Source organism: Zosterops lateralis (genome assembly GCF_965231275.1).
Source record: "Zosterops lateralis genome assembly, chromosome: 4".
Classification (NCBI taxonomy): domain Eukaryota; kingdom Metazoa; phylum Chordata; class Aves; order Passeriformes; family Zosteropidae; genus Zosterops; species Zosterops lateralis.
Genome location: NC_139765.1, coordinates 41,742,166 through 41,759,595, shown reverse-complemented (window position 1 = coordinate 41,759,595; position 17,430 = coordinate 41,742,166). Strand labels below are relative to the sequence as shown.

At 36.6% G+C, this 17,430-nt stretch overlaps 1 protein-coding gene across 3 annotated transcripts in view; it reads left to right on the top strand.

Annotated features, from left to right (window-relative positions):
- Window positions 1–17,430, top strand: part of USP15 (ubiquitin specific peptidase 15) — a 61,007-nt gene that overhangs the window by 20,881 nt on the left and 22,696 nt on the right. For all 3 annotated transcript variants that reach the window (XM_083860373.1, XM_083860374.1, XM_083860375.1), the window contains 3 exons: window positions 616–761; window positions 3,271–3,332; window positions 13,414–13,497. In XM_083860373.1, coding sequence (XP_083716499.1) covers window positions 616–761; window positions 3,271–3,332; window positions 13,414–13,497 — 292 coding nt within the window. The remainder of the gene's footprint in view (window positions 1–615; window positions 762–3,270; window positions 3,333–13,413; window positions 13,498–17,430) is intronic.

Genomic DNA, 17,430 nt, shown 5'->3' with positions numbered 1-17,430 from the left:
TACCTCAAAATTATGTAACACTGGTTGTATATCTGTCAGATAGAGTAGGAGCTGGTAGACCTTTTTTCTTTGACTCTTTCAGGGACGTAAAGTTGTTCACCTTCCTTTTAGAATAAATTTATGCTCTTCAGTTTTACAGAGTAGTCATTTTTCGGTGGACATGTGAAGTAAACTTCACATGTATATGTTGTGGTTAGTGCTAATTGCACTCAGATATGGGTAGAAGCGTAAAAACCAAAAAGAGTTGATTTAGGGAACAGAATGACTTTCTGCACCTGATTTTGGTACTAGTCTCACTTCTGATAATTTTCTACCTTTCCACACTCCTCTGTTAGCACATCAGAAATTAGTTGATGACTCCTGTCATCTGTTATTTATCAACTTCTCTTTTTTTGGTCTGCCTTACTAAGGGATTCAGTCCTCTGACTGTTTCCATTTTAAAGGCAAGCTAACTAGTAACTTCCTGCTGATCCTATAAAATGATGTAGTTGCATGGCAGTTTCTACAATTTCATTCATATTTTGCATATGAGGAGATTAATTCTGAAGCTTTATTTGACCTTACACTCTTTCTGTATTGAAATGTTAAACTTATGTTCTTTCCTTCACAAAACAGACACAATTGAAAAGGAGATAAGAAAAATCTTCAATATTCCAGGTGAAAAGGAGACCAGATTGTGGAACAAATACATGAGTAATACTTTTGAACCTTTGAATAAACCAGACAGTACCATACAGGATGCTGGTTTATACCAGGGACAGGTACAGTGAAATACTATTTTTTTTCTTGAATACATTTATCTTTTTGCTCATGAAAATGTAGCTGTACCCAATGATTTTTGCTTCTTTTTAAATGAATATCACTTTCTAATAATTATGTTAGGGATAGAGGATTTTGTGAATGAATTTGTTGAAATTGAAGCTGTCTTTATGTGTATTTTGGGGATTAAAGACTGAAAAGAGAGAGTAAAGAGAGGATTTAACTCTCCTGGTGAGTTAAAATTTTTAATATACTTCTAAATTTTAAATTTTATGTTTATCAAATTTTATGAAATTGCTGACATGAATTTGGTAAAATCTGAAATAAGTAATTTTTCCTAGGATCTTGGATATGTCTCTATAATGAAACCCAAAATTTGAAGAACATTTTAGATAATCTAAAAGAATGATGTCTTGTGCTCGTATTCCAGTGTATAGATTTCACGAACAAAATAAGAAAAAAATGAAAATATTTTTATAAGAAACACAGAAACAGAGGTTTGTAAACCTGCTTAACATAAGACAATGTCATCACTTTAGTTATCACTTTATAGGGGAATTCCTCATAAGATAATTTTTTTACCTTTCAAGGTGAATATAAAGAGTAAACATTGAACATTAAACTAAAAAATATAAATGTAAACAGATTGAGCAATTGTGTTGATAGAATAACTTTTCAGATTATTACACCGATTCTTTAGTCTTCAAATAGAGTTGAATGTAGAACTGTAGTTTATGCAGTCACACTACAAATGAAGATGGGTGAAATTTGATGGCAGTAATTTTAGGCGAGATTATATTGAAGTATTTCCTTTTGCCTTGAAATACTTGACTCTGACCTACTTACCAGCAATATTTATGCTGTGTTTGAGTTTTCTTTTATGGCATGGAAGGAAGGTAGGTGCACCAAAATCACTCCTTGAACTATCGTGTCCTTTGGCTTCATGCTGCGTGCACTTAAACCTTCACACTGGTAATTTAACAATGCAGGAGTCCTACTGGGAGAGCCCACATCTCCCATCAAAGGTGTAACTTGCAGGTTTCCTCTATCCCAGTGAAACATTAACTATGAAGCAAGCATGGTCTAATAAAGCCATGGCAAGATCTGTAGGTGACATCTGTACTTTGAGCAAAACAAATACTGTTTAAAGCAGAGTTTAACCGTGGTTTCTGAAAATGCTAAATGTGGTGGGTGGTAGGCCATATGTGTTTGGTCAGTTGCACTTGCTGACCACACATGGTTATTTTTCTGGCTGAGTTTCCTAATCTAATAATAGTTATTCTGACTACTACAGTCTGTGTAACCTAATAGTTATAATAGTGTATGCAATTGAGTAAACTAATGCTTTGAATTTATCAGTTGATTTCTGAAGCAAGCCTTAGGGATTTCATTGAAGTCCTCAGCCTAAATCTACCTTTGTTTTTCTAAGCTCTGATTCTGCTGTACTTCCTTGACCGGCTCTCAGTCTTTCAGCATCAGTAACGCACAGATAGCAGACTGCTCTGTTCCTGATAGAAAGCTGGTCATGATAGAAGGCTTGTTCTTAATCTCATGCTCAAATATGTTCAGACTGAAAATGTGATTACATCTTCAAGTGGCTTATACACAAGGTTTGGAACATTAGTACTTACCTGAATTTATGTCACAGTGTAGAGACATACAGACACAGCATGGCGCAGTTAATTAGTGTCCTGAAACATCAATGTACAGCTGTGCAGAGCTAGTTGCATTGGAAGTGGGGAGTTGGATTCAGTTTAAGTATTGGAGTCTAGTTGCCATTTCAAAGGATCCAGCTTTCTCAGGTGTCAATCCAGAAAAAGGCATGAGCTGTTTGTAGGTCCTGTGTCATATCTGCCAGCATAGGGCAGATATCTCAAATACCCAAAGGAGTTTCAAATGACACCTGATGCCTGTATTTGGGACTGAGTGTTCTGTACTCCTTTCTGTACCAATAACAAATTGAATGAAATTTCATCAGCCAACTGTCCCGTTGAAATAATATTAGATAAATGCTTTGGTAAATATACAGGAGTAACCATACAGGTATGATTTTAAGGCTGTTGAGGCAGAAAATAGTTTTGTTTGGATGTTTTGGGGTTTTTTTTCTCATTAATCTGTGTGAGGCAAAATTCCTTCAGGAATTACCCCTTCCTTTACAGGGCTGTTGTATAGACATGTGATTTCTATAGATTGACAGGTGCTGTTTAAACATTGCAGGTCATCTTCTGATCTCTTTGAGAGATAAGTGGCTTGCCATCCATGGATTGTAGAGGAATAGAAATGTTAAGTGACTTGCCCAAAGTAAGATGAGGGGTGAAAAAAGTAGAGAGGAAGGTGCTGTACAATGGATAGAATACGGAGTGTAATGGAATATTCTTGAATCTCAGTGAATAGTAACTTCAGTATCGGTCTTTTCTTGATCACATGTCAGCAAATTCATTAAAAAGACAGAACAGAAAGCAATCTACTGATATTTTATTTCCAGTTTTCTTATTACACTTTTTGTGGTAGGTCCTGGTGATAGAACAGAAGAACGAGGATGGAACATGGCCAAGAGGTCCTTCAACTCCTAAGTAAGTTATGAATTCCAGACAAGTGATTAGTTTGTGTATTATTTTGCTTTATGGAAAGAAGAAGTTTTTTAAAGTGGCATTTTATTTTGAAAATCAGCCTTCAGAGATTTTAGTTGAAAATATGCTTGAATATATTTGTTGTAGGTGCCGTGCATTATAGAACATAGCGTAATAATGGTGAATTCCTGCATATATGTTGCTTAACTTTCTTGATTTCAACCAATGATATACATTATCCTGCTTAAAAATGGAAAAAAATCCATAGTAGAAAACTGTAAAACTTAGCATATTTTATTTAGATACCTGCTTCAAAGTACAGTGTATCTGTTAGGTCAACACAGATTTTCTCAGTATTTTTCTTATATGTAAATATTTTCATGGACAGCTTGTTCCTTTTGTCTCTAAAGCACAGTATTTACCCACGAAGTTTATTTAAATTGCAGCCTGCATTACCATCATGTGGCTTCTGTTCTTTGTTGGCCTGTCATCAGTTAATGCAGGATGATGTTGGTTTTGTTTTCTCTTTTTCCTACTTCTGTTATCAACAGCACCTTGATAGTGGCAAGTGAATAGAAAGAAAGACTTGTGTTTTTTTCTTCATTTAACTCCTTTTAATGTTATTTCCAGTATCTAAATCATGTTCTCTTGGTTTTGAAGAACAGTTGGAACCATTTAATTAATATGATGTCAGCCTTACAAATAGTTAACTTCAGTTTTTGCTGATTCTTGATCATATCTTTCATAGAAGAGTTTTAAGTTCTTTTAAGATCTCTTTATTCCTTTTGAGATTTTGTATGCATATAGTTAAGTGTCACTGTTGTTCTAAAGTGTTTTTATAGTATTGCTTATCATTTGGAGGACAGTGTTTCTTTATCTTTGGTGTTTTATCTCAAGCACTTATATTTGGAACACTATTTTCTATTAAGTTATTTAATGAAGTCTGAGTTCCATTTAAGATTAGCATGAACAGTATAATCTTGCTTAGCAAGATGTTGTAACACAAGGCATTGAGAATGTGGAGCAATAGAAAGAATGAGATACAAAGTACTTGAAGTTTAGTCTCTGACCTTAAAAGGCATCTAGTAGAAATTTAAATTCTTAGTCAAATTTTAGATATATCTTTCAAAGGTTAAAAGAACTTGCATAACTCACTGTAATGGATTCTTTTGGAAGTTTTGGTTGGAAGATATTCTGGTTGATGCCATCTGCTTTTATTTTGCCAAACTTCTTTTCCATTTTATGGAAAGCATTCAGGAACAGTATATGAATTAAAGAATATCTCCTGAAAAATATTTGATCTGGGGACAAGTGAAATGCTAATTCAGAGTGCTGGTGTCAGAGGAATCTGTAAGTAAACCAGCAAATGAGGATGAGTAGTATTACTGTGAGATTGGGGTATGGTTTTGAGATCAGGCAGCTATCAGAAAGTTGGGAATTTGAGATTTAAATACACTGTAATTATGGAAAGTTTGCAAAATTTAGTGAATTCAAATAGCAGCTACTAACAGGCAGTAATAGGACAGGTTTTTACATCTGTTTAAAATTTCATGAACAACCTAATAAATGCTTAAAAGGGATAGAAGTATTAAATGCTCACTTTAGAGTTTTCTGTGTGAGGTCCATTTAGTAGTATTAGTTTGTCAACACGAACAGCATATATCCACATACCTTCCTACAGCCCTGTCATTGGCTCAGTGCTGAAATTACCTCTTGGTAGTGCTTCTTTTTGTAGAATATAAACAGTAAACAAATTCTGATGTCAAGGTAAAGAAGGCTATATTTAGAAATGTCAAAATACAGGATATTGGAAAGCATGAAAGATAATACAGCTTGAAAAGGCAGGAGCATTTCAGAACATGAACTAAGCTTTTCTACAGATTCACAGAATAGCTGAAGTTGGAAAATATCTCTGCGGATTCTCTAGTCCAACCCACCTGCTCAAAGACAGGTCACCTAGAGCAAGTTGCTTGGGACTGTAGGATAGATTTTGAGCATGTCCAAGGGTGGAGGCTCTACAGCCTTCCTGGAAAACTTATTCCACTGTTTGATAACTCCGATTTTGAAGCAAATTCCTTATATTTACAAAGAATTGCCAGTGCTTCAGTTTTATGTGTATTGCCTCTTCTCCTTTCAGTGGATATGACTGAGAAGGGTCTTCCTCCATCTTCTTCATTCCCTCCCACTGAATATTTGTACATGTTGATAAAATTGCTCTGGAACCTTCTCTTCTCCAGGCTGAATCTGGTCCCACCTTTCAGCCTTTCCACGGAGGTCAGATGCTGCAATCCTTGATCACCTTTGTGGTGTCTCACTGGACTTAGTCCAGGATATCTCTGTCTCTTTGGTACTGGGGAGCCCAGCACTCCAGGTGTCTCTGGCCAGTTCTGAGTGGAGGACAAGGAGCACCTCCCTCAACCTGCTGGCAATGCTTTTCCCAGGGTAGCACACTGGGCCAAGGTGGTTGGCCTAAGGAAACACTGCTGGCTCATGTCCAGCTTTTTGTCCAGCAGGACCCCAGGGAGTTCCCTGCCAAGCTGCTTCCATTGGGTCACCTGCCCACACACCCACCTCCTCCTGGTGTGTTGGTTCTTAGCATTGTTCCTCCCCAGGTGCAGCTCTTTGCATTTCCCTTGTCTGGACTTCATGAGATTCCTGTTTGCTCATTTTTCCAGCCTTTTGAGGTCTGTCAGAATGACAGCAGATTCTATATTGTGACAATTGAAAATGAGAAACAATAAGATGGAAAGATGTTCTGCACATTTTTCCTGCCTCTTTTTCGCAGAAGCGAAACAGCAGTTTTTGTATTGCTTCTTTTGGCAATTTTTCTGTGTTCCTACTGCAGGTGGTGAATGCTGTCAGTTTTTCATACTAAATAAGTTAAAGGTGTGAGCATCTTATCTTCTGCAAGAAAAGAACAGATTTACTTTGAAAGTCGCCAGATTGGGACCTTAGTTCAGTACAGGAAGGAACACTTTTGAAAATGTTAATTCTATTTTTCTTCAAGAGTATAATGAATTTGTACAAGAAAAAATGATTGATTATCATCATAATTTTCTCTCTTCTGAAATCAGAAAGGAGTGAATTTAAGTTTGAGATCCTTTTTATGTAGGAGCAGAGACCATGTTGTGCAACTTAATTTCTGCTCTGTGTTCAAGTTTGTCAGTGTTTGCATTAGTTTTATGTGTACTGTTATTCTAACTTCTGAATTTACTTAATTTTGGAAGTAATTGCAACATCTAGTGTAAAAACCCTGCATGATTTAATGATATCTGCTATCGTGTTGTATTTTAATGCTGCTCAAAATGTTTGTGAGTCTTGGTTTTTTTTGTCTGAAAGTATCTGAATGTGGTATACATTCTTAAACTGTTTGCAGGGTCAGTCAGGTTTAGGAATAGCTGGATTTTTTGCTTTCCGAGAGGTTGTCTATATCAGCTACTGGGATGTTTTTTGCTCTGGGTGGTTGGCTTCTATGAAACTTTCTTTTTCTTCTGGAATGTCTTAGATGTCATCTGCTCCCAAAAGAAATATTACTTTGCAGTAATGATCATTTTCGCAGAAAATTTTGTTACACTAACATGTCTGTGAGTAGCTATCTCCTCAGTGTCATACACATGACAGACTTATACAAACATACAGATCCCAATTGTTTTTGTAGCTTAGTTGCTGCTGATCCTAGTATTTAATGAAGTGAGAACCCTGTGCAGACTTTTTTTTTTTTAATGTGTCCTTCTATGGGAAGTTATTCCGCAGGCAGAAAAAACCAACTAATCCTGTTTTAATGGTTTATTACTGTCAAGATGGTGTTTTAAACTATTAAAAAAAAAAAAAAAAAAAAAAAAAAAAAAAAATCTAAGATTGTAGTTCAAGTTACTTAAGGAACTGTACTACAAAATCAGTTTACTTATGTTCAGGAAAAAATGTACATCACTTAAAACCTTTCAGCCAATGTGTGATTGTAAAACTTAAGGAGAGACAATGAACTCAAGTTTTGACATTCCATGGAGTACCAACTGAATAGCTGGGACAGGGTTTCTGTTAGTTTTCTGTTAAGAAGTTGTTACCTGTTTATATGCAAATATAAAAGCAAGTTAGGGAAGTATACGAAGAAGCTATAAACTAGTGGATTATTTCCTTCTAGTTTTAAAAAAGTGTTGTAGCTGGGTTTTTTGGAAAACTTGAAAACAAGTTTTAAATCTACTGATCCATCCTATTCTTTAAAAATGCTTTTTTTTAGGGTAAAAAACTAAGAATTTTTAATTACCTGTCAATCTATATTACTATGTATGTATTAAAAGTAATGAATTTCATTCTGATACTTCTTTTATTTAGATATCACTATGGAATAAGTCATCCTAATCAAATAGCTGGCTACTTAGCATAATTTACAGATGCCCTGCTGTTAACTTTAAAACAATTTTCATGTGTGAAAGGGAATATGTTGTTGGTTGGTTGGGGTGTTTTTTGCCCATACAAAATGATGAGACTTTACACATTCATAGCTTAGTTCTTTTTCTCCTTGTAATAAGGAACGTTTTCTTACAATTTTTTCAGATTTTTTTTTCTGGTTCAAACTGTACACCTTTTTATCTTGGAACAGCGTTAAAGTTCCTTTCTCCATCCTTTTCTTTTACTGGGTGGAGCCCCATAATGTTTGTTGAGAGAAGGGAACAAATAGGTAAAAGATGTTTAGCAGTCCTTTTTAAAATATATAATGCCCATTTATCTAAGTTTTTTAGGAAAATATATCCATGAATCTTCAAAGCAGAAAGTGTTTGGCTTTTTTATTTTTGCCTGAGCAGCTGTTACGCAGACAGACGTGCATTTCTACTGACTTTTCTGTAAGAAAGAGTTGTGGTGTGTAGAGCTAACTGGGGACTTACTCTGATGTCTTAAATTGTATAAGAGCTATCAGCATGTTTGTCAGCCAAGAGCTGGAATGCAATTTGCTGATAACTAATACTTACGATAACCATGTGTCTGAGCTCCTGTGGGTAAACAACAAACATTGGTGACGTTCAACAGACGTTTTCAAGTTAGTTTACCAAACACGTTCATTAATACGAATTAATGGAGGGTTGAAAAACTCTTAACAAATGGATGTCCTGAACATTAATTTTTTTGATTGATGAATGTTAAAATATCAACCTTTTTAACTGCAAACTCCCCAAAGAAATGTGAATTCAGTGAAGAAGCTGAATTAGTGAGGGTTTGTAAGAAGATTAGTCTAGCTAAAGCTTACTTTGAAATTGTATGCTAGCCCAATCATAGCTACAGCTTCAAGGAAAAGAGTCCTTGATAATGGAAGGACCTCTTGAGACAGTCTCACCCAGTTCCCTTACTCAAAGCATGGGAAGCTGTAGCAATTGCCTAGGACCATATCCAGGTGTATTCCCTGTTCACATGGAGTTTTATTTATTTTGTTTTATTCCCATATACTTTTGTCCTTTCAATGGGCACCACTGAGAAGGTTCTTGCTCCATCTTCTTCATTCTCTCCCACTGGGTATTTGTACAAGTGATAAGATCGTTCTGGAGCCTTGTCTTCTCTCAGCTTCTTCAAATAGGTCAAATGCTGCACCTTTGTGGTATCTCACGAGTCTTGCTCCAGAATGTCTCTGTCTTTCTGGTACTAAGAAGCCCAGAAGTGAACCTAGTCACTTACTCAGGTGTCTCTGGCCAGTTCTGAGTGGAGGAGAAGGATCACCTCCCCTGACCTGCTGGCAATGTTTTTCCCAGTGTAGCACACCGGTGGTTGGTGGTTGGCCTAAGGACACACTGCTGGCTCATGTCCAGCTTTTTGTCCAGCAGGACCCCAGATGGTTCCCTGCCAAGCTGCTTCCATTTGGTCACCTGCCTTTCCAGTGGTAGGAGTGAATGGTTTTCAGTCATCTCAGTGTACACTTACATAACCCATCTGCTTGTGTATGAGAGTGTTGCAGGAGACACTGTCAAAAGACTTAAGGAAGCTGAGATAAACCACACCCATTGCTTCCCCATCATCTACCAAGATAGCCTTCCATGAGGAGATTACTATCAGGCTGGTTAAGCAAGATATCTACCATTGCTTTCACTCAGACACTTTCTCTTCACATCTCAGTTGTGTCAGAAGCTCCTTGTTCATCCATTCAGGCTTCCTGCTGCCTTTGCTTGATTTTTTACTTCTCTGAATGGACCATTATTGAGTGTAAAGGACTTAATGATCTTAAAGGCCTTTTCCAACCTAAATAATTCTGTGAATATCAGCCAGCTCTCTTGGGCCCCCCTCTTCTCTCCAAGACCATACCCCATGGCACTTTTCTGAGCAGATCCCTATAAAGGTTTAAGTTTGCTCTGCAGTAATCCAGGACTGTGTTCCTGTTTTCTGCCATGCTGTCCCTCAGGATCTCAAATTTCACCATCTTAAGTTCATTTTGGCCAAGGCCCCAGCCTTCACATACCCAGCTAGTTCTTCATCCTTGTTTTAGGTATCAGATACAGTCAAGAAACTCTCCTTGTTGGCTTCTCGGTTGCCTGCATCAGATAGGTGTCATCACTGCATCTCAGAACCCTGCTGCATTTTTTTGTGCCCTGCTATGTTGTCCCACCAGCAGATCCCCTGTGAGGACTAAGGCCTGTGAATGTTAGGCTTCTTCAGTTTGTCCAAAAAAAGTCTTATCTGCCTTTCTTTATCCTGATCCAGTCAGTCTGGATGCCCCCAGAGGAAAAAAGACTATACTAGCTGTAGTTGTTTTTGCTGACGTCTGTATTTGTTTCCTTGGTGTTGGTCACTAGTGCAGGGAATTCTAGTGCAGTTTAATCATAGTGTTAATGAAGTATTGGACAAGCAAGTATCTAATGTGAGCTACCATTTATTTTGGCATACTACAGTAAAGTGGGTTTTATTAACCTGTCTTCTGCTGTTAAAATGCTAAATTATAATAAATAATGTTATGGGGATTGTTTGTTACATCATTAAAAGTTACTTTTCAAAATTACCTATTAGTTTCTGCTTTTGTTGTAGCTATGTTGAGAATTTGGTTTACTCTTCTCTTGCATTTGAGAAGCAAGCCATTTCCTGATTTAGTAGACCTTAATTGGCTTACTCTGGCTTCTTTTAGCTTTTATAGACAGCAATTATACATTGGGTTTTAGAATTTCAAACAGTATTGTGTTTGAATTTGGTTTAAAGTGTCTAAAAGCTTCAAATTTGCTTTGAGAAGTTCAATTTCAGTTCAAAATTATTCAAATCAAAAGGCTTCTTCTAAAATAAATACATGTATGAATGACAAATTTAACTATTGTTCTGGATTTAAATGGGATTACACTGACTTCAGTTAGGTATCTTTTGTGGACAGTCCGTATTTTACTTCTTTGAAGACTATATTCAAAGAGAAGGATTTAGATTGATGAAGGAAATTTCAGGAAAACTTTGTGAACATTGATCAGAATACTTGAAAGACTAACTAACATGTTCTCGATGTGGTAATACATAGAATTATTTAGGTTGGAAGGGATCTTAAAAGTTGATCTAATTCCTTCCCCCTGCCATGGGCAGGGGCACCTTCACCTGGACTGAGTTGCTCAGAGCCCCATCCAGCCTGACCTCAAACACTTAGAGGGGTGGGCCATCCAGTTTCTCTGCATAGCCTGTTCCAGTGCCTTACCACCCTCACACAGAAGAATTTCTTCCTGATACCGAACCTAAACCTACTCTCATTCAGTTTGAAGTTATCTCCCCTTAGTCAAATGACCAGATCCTCTTGTAAAAAGTGCCTCTCCAGCTTTTGCAGCCCACTTTAGGAACTGAAAGTCTACTCTAAAGTTTCCCTAGAGCCTTCTCTTACCCAGGCTGATGAGCCCCAACTCTCTCAATCTGTCCTCATAGAAGTGCTCCGGACCTCTGATCATCTTTTGGCCCTGCCCTGGGCTCAGTTCAACAGGTTCATGTCCTTTTGCTGGTGGCCCCAGAGATGAACACTGCACTCCAGGGAGGGTTCACAAGAGCAAAGCAGGCAGGAAGAATCACCCCTGTCACCTTGCTGGCCCTGCTGCTTTTGATGCAGCCCAGGATATAGTTAGATTTCTGTGCTGTGAGTGGGTTGCTGGGTTACGGTGGGCTTGTCATCCAACACTGCCAGTTCCTTCTCTTTAGGGCTGCTCTTAATTTATTCTTTGTGCAGCCTGTAGTTGTGGTTGGGATTGCCCAGACCCAAGTGCTGGACCTTGCATTTGTCATTGAACTCATGAAGTTTCCATCAGTACATCTCTGAAGCCAGGTCCCTCTGGATGGCAGCTGTTCCCTCCAGTATGTCAACCACACAACACAGTTTGGAGTCAACAGCAAACTTTGTGAGCATGGACTAATCCCTCTGTCCATGTCACTGCTAAGCAGCTCTGGTCCCAGTGCTGATCCCTGAGAAGCACCACTGGTTTCCACTTGGACACTGAGTCATTGACCACAACTCCTTGAGTGCAACCATCCAGTCAGTTCCTTATCCATCAAGTGGTCCAGCTGTCATGTCCATGTCTCTCCAGCTTAGAGACAATGTCTAAATGCTGATTTAGATATTGGTCCAGACTGATGATGTCAGTCCACCAAAGGCCACCAAAATTGTCTGACAAGATTTGCCCTTAGTTGACAGCATGTTGACTGTCACCAGTCACCTCTTCAGTCTTCCCAGTTGGATGGCCCATAGCAGACCCCCACTATAATCTTGCTTGTCTTTGCCCTCCCTTTAATCCTTGTGTATAAAGGATCATAGATCCATAAGAGGAGCTCTCAAGAGGTTCCATTGTCTGTCCTTCCTAAAGAGCATATATATCCTTTAATTCCAACACTCCAGGCATAGAATCCATCCCACCATTTATTTGGTGGCAATAGGTTTGTACCCCTCACAGGCATAGGCACATTTCCAGCTCCTCTTGTGTTTTGCCTGTGCTTGTGCACTTGCATGGAGGAATTTAAGTGAGGCCCTCAATGAAGCTGAGGTGCTGGCTGCAGTGGCTGGAGTTCTTTCGTGCTGTACTTCAGGGTCATTACTCCTGACCTCCAAACCCTTTCCAGGCTCCGCAGCAACTATTGCTAGCTCTGGCATCAAATTGGTGTGAGTGATGTTGATTGAGGTTCCCCTTCCCCAGCAACTTTTCTTTTGGAAAAGGTTTATTAGTAGAAAGTTGAAAATAAATGTGAAAATATACTTGGAAAAAATCTCAGTGTAAAAAGGTTTATTTCTTTATGGAGTTTAGTTCTTGAGAGGTGCTTAAAAAGTCTTGAGCGTGCAGTTCTTCTCTTAACACAGTGATGTGTATTTCAGAGTTTTTCAATGGCAACCAGAACACCAATTCAGTTGGAGTTACATAGAGCCCACAAAAATGGGAAGCTACATGAATTCCTTTGAGTATGCTGTCTTTTTCTTGCACACCTATAAGATTTGCTTGAGAAAAATACACTGCAGGATAGTTGTAAACATTGTATTTATTTGTTATATTCAGAGATCTTTGTGATGAAAAAAATCAGTATTCTTGTACTTTAAAGTAGTCTTAAACTGTGGGGATAAGTGATAATGCTTCTACATTTGGCAAAAAAAAAAGGTTTTTAAAAATTTAGTGTTGTGTATAATATCCTGAAATTATCTAACAGTTTTAACTAAATGGTTCCATGCTGCTGTTGAATTAATCTTGAAATATTTATCTTAATCATTTTTGTATCTCATCTCAACATCTGTTTAGTTTGAAATGAAAAATTAATAAAACTCCCACATTAGAAACTTTACATTTTAAGTTTTAGAACATCAGAATATCTACAGTTATACTATAAGCTGAAAACAGTTTTTTTAGCACAGCAGCCTGTGCTTTGTTTTGGTTTTTAATAGCTCTGTTTCTTCAGCAAGTTATGAAAGTTTAAGTACTGTGGAGCATTTCAAGTTTTAAGAGACAGATTCTGAGGGCTGCATGTCCTGGGTATTTTTAGTGCTTTGCCCACTTTTAAAAAAGTATTTCTTTTCCATGCTTGTCTATCTGCTTTGTTCATTTGTTATCTTTCTTTCATAGTTTTTTAATATCTCAGCATTTTTGTCTAATTTATCATTTTCATATTTTTAAAGGTCCCCAGGTGCATCCAATTTTTCAACTTTACCAAAGATCTCTCCATCTCTGTCAAATAATTATAACAACATGAACAACAGAAAGTAAGCAATATACCTTAAAGCATTATTTAATTAACCCACCCCAGTGTGATATAAACAAAGTTCAATGTTTTATAACTCTTAGCTTAAGGATTTTGAGTTGCTTTGCAATACTTGGCTTTTGAATTGTTACTGATTACTCTTTCATAGTAGGTAGGTAATGCTGACAGCAAGAAATGAACCTAATATTAGAGATGTTTGTAACTCTTCAGCAGGGAAGACACTAGAAAGAATTTTGGGTGCTGTAAGGAAAGGTATAGACTTCATTTAGAGTTTATCATTTTAAAATACATGGTTGCTATTATTATCCTGCCTGAATTTAAATGGACAACGAGAAAAGTACTTACCCTTATGGTGATCAGGTTTTCCCTTGTTTGTTGTTCCTAATATATTAGAGCAGCATATGTAACATCGCACTTTGATTTCAAATCATGACAGCTGAACTGTGGTAGCTGTAATGTTGCCAGCAGCTTAACTTCTGTTTCTTAGTGCTAGAAGACTTGAGAGAGATGAGGCTGTGTGCTTGACTATTACAGTGAACAAAGGCCTAGTAAGAGATTTGTCACTTTTATATGCTTTCTCCTTTGTATCCCGAATTAGTAGGTTTTTTAAATAAATAATGTGATAAAACTCTAGAAGAGGAGCTTTCATGTTGCATTGGCCAACTTTTTGTGTAATTTTGTTGTTGCTGTTATTGTATACAACTGTAAAAAAGTTGGTGAATATAGAAAAACATGGAATTATTTCACTTTAACAGATAATGGAGCATCTTTCAAATGCTTGAAACCAGAGAGCATTCATCTTTAATGCAAGCTGGGGGAAGTTGAAGAGCCTTATTCTTACAATTCATTCAAATTTTTAGTATTTTTAAACATGCATTTTGTGATCACATCTGAAGATGTTAAGTATTTAAAAGGTGACAAAATATTACATATATAATATCTTCCAGTTAAATACTGCACTTATCAGAAGTGATTTTTCCTAAGGGGTGAAGTGTCACTTGTGCTTCTACCAATTGTGAGTAGCCCCCACTTTCACTGTTGAACAGTTGAAATCTATGTCATTAACTGCAGTCTATTGTACTCTGTGTGAATGTGTAGTAAATAAGAAGAGTATTGTATATATGATTGTGCAAAAAGGTATTTGATCTGAGCCTCCAGCTGAGAACTAATTTCTTCTCCTCCTACCTTGTAAGCAAAAGGCAGTAGCATTACCAAATCCAACACTTAAAAGTGACTTTTTGTTAGGGGCCTGTGATTTTAAATCAAGCCATCATTCTTATTTTCTTTTGTTTTCTTTTTTTTGTTTGTTTGTTTTCTTTTTTTTTTTTTTTTTTCCTTAGCTTCTTGCTGGTAATGTAGTTATTTTTAGGAGGCACTTGTGAAACCTGTTGCCAGCTATTGCAGCTTTTAAAGATAGTTTGTTCACATGATTTGCCTGATTTTAATTTTATTTCTTGGTTTACTTTGGAGCCAAAATGTGAGCTTTTAGAACTTAAGGAAAAATTCAAGGGTTTGGAGGTGTATGTTTGTATGTTTGTTGTTACTTTACAATTTATGATTTTCAACAGAAATATGTGTTTAAAAGGAAGTCATATGAATTTCAGATTTTATAAGGAGTTGTCCTTTTAAGTGATTTAACTATAACTTAAACATTTGTAAATCTGTTCATAGGTACATGTACTCACTCTCTAGTATTATGAAATGCCAGTCATTTTTCTCTTGTATGTCGAAACACAGTACATCTGGATGTTGTGTAAGACAGATATTCAGTGCAGAAGTATATGGTTTTCCTTACAATGCAATAATCCAATTATGATGACTTTAAAATAATTGATAAATCACAGATTAATAATTTAATACAAGACGTAATGCAGATGAATCTTTAGAGCACTTATCTCAGAGTCTCTGTTCGGTGATGAAGTCATATCCACTAATACACTTTGTACTTTAAAGTACATGCTTTTGCATTAAGAATTTTTGAGTTTCAAATAGTAAATGGAAAGCTACATCTCTGTATTTAATTCTATTATAGAATTGTGCATTAAGAATATTGCACTCTGCTTGCAAGTATTTCCTCATCTAAGAAAGTACTTCTTTTTCATTAATTAATGCTGTCTTTGGTATTTTCTTAATTAACTGCTTAAAGTCAGCTTTGTCTGGAATTCATTTCCATGCTCATGCTTCTACCTATTGCCTCTTATATTGCACATTGTCCTTAGTACATTAGTGAAATTATGCATTTGTGGCTTTCTAGGATCTGTTGGCATCTCCATATGGGCATGAGATGCTGTGACTCTAAAGGAAATACCAGCATTTGTTTTGAAGATGATTTTAGCTAACAAATATGATTTATAAGGAAGAAAAATCAAACAGATTTTGTGTATTAATGGTCATAAATACTAGTCATTGAAAGACTGCTTTTGTAATTACTAGAGCTCACCTATAGAGTACAAATTATGTGTAAAATCTGAAATAATCAGATTTCGTTGTAAGGATGCGTGTTTCTGTAATGTTTTTCTAATCCCAGGAGGTGTTCCATGTAAGAAGAGTATGTCTCAAGTTGGTAGACACTTAATTTTGTGTTGAGGTAGTCATACATTAGATGTCAGAAATAACTTGTGCAAATTTTATCCAGTCTGAAGCCTTCATTTCTGTAAATGTGAGTTTGCATTTGAAGGAATGGAGGATTCCAAATAATTGATCATTGATGTTCTTTTGCCTTTACAGGTTGTCTTGTTGAAAGAATAGCATAGGATGATTAGCATATTATGTGTTAGTGGATTCAGAAGAGCGGAGAGAGATGCACATCTTTTAGGTCTTACTGGAATTTCTGTTTATTGCTGTTAATAAAGCAATACAGTTCAATTACATACGATGTTTTTTAAATTATGTGGGATGGGAATTAAAAACACCTGAACAGGGATTTTGCTTGGGGAACTAAGTGAAAAGTTGTTCTGTTTGCTTCATTGTAACCAGTGCTTTAGGCTTCTGAAATGACTTGTTTGCATCATTTAGTAGTGTCAGCCTGTCAAGATGGATAACTGGCAGCTTTGTTCGTATGCTTGGAATATTTCAATATCCTTGTTCTAAGAAGTACAAGTGTTAATTACATTGCATTACCTCTAGAAACAGTTTCTTCATGTTGTACCTGACACATAACCAAATATGATGACAAAGGCAATTTAAATACGTTATAATGTTGTCTTTTCTCTCCAGACAATGATAATGAACAAAAATAAAGATAGTAATCTTTATTTAGTGACATGGGCCTCTCCTGCTGCTTCAGGTGTCTCTAAAGTCTGATGGAACCTGATAATAGGTTTCTTAAAGAGGCTGGTCACAAAAATCCATTGGCAGTGCATTAAAATGGTTGAAATATTGCAGAGCTCAATACGTCTTCCAAACTTTTGATTTTCTGGGCTCATTGTTGGAATTCAAAAATCACTTATGTATGTACCTGTTGGTACATGGCATTCCACTGTCAAATTACCAGAACCAATGATGCTTCTGTGAAGCTTTCTGAGGCTTTCCAGCTTTTTTTGTTCCAAGTCCATGCTTCACAGAGCTCTTAACTGTACAGTGAGTGCTCTGGGTTCATCATAACCATTTGAAACGTGCTTTGATGTTTAAGGGCACACACAGATGGTACAAACAAGTCATTTCAGATCTAGCACATGCAATTCAAAATTTATAGATATACAGATAATAAAATCTCATTTTGAAACCTCCTTTTACCATTTTGACCATTTCAAGACCTCTGTTCAAGGGTCTGAAGATGGTTTCATGTTTTCAAATCCTGCCTTACTTTTGTGAAGCAATTTTTTCTAAGAACTATTAGTGTTTTCTTTCTGTTATTGCTCTTACTTGACTGGCTTATCCTAATACCTCCCCTCTGCTTTTCCCTGCATTGTTCCTTCATTAAAGGTAGGAAAGT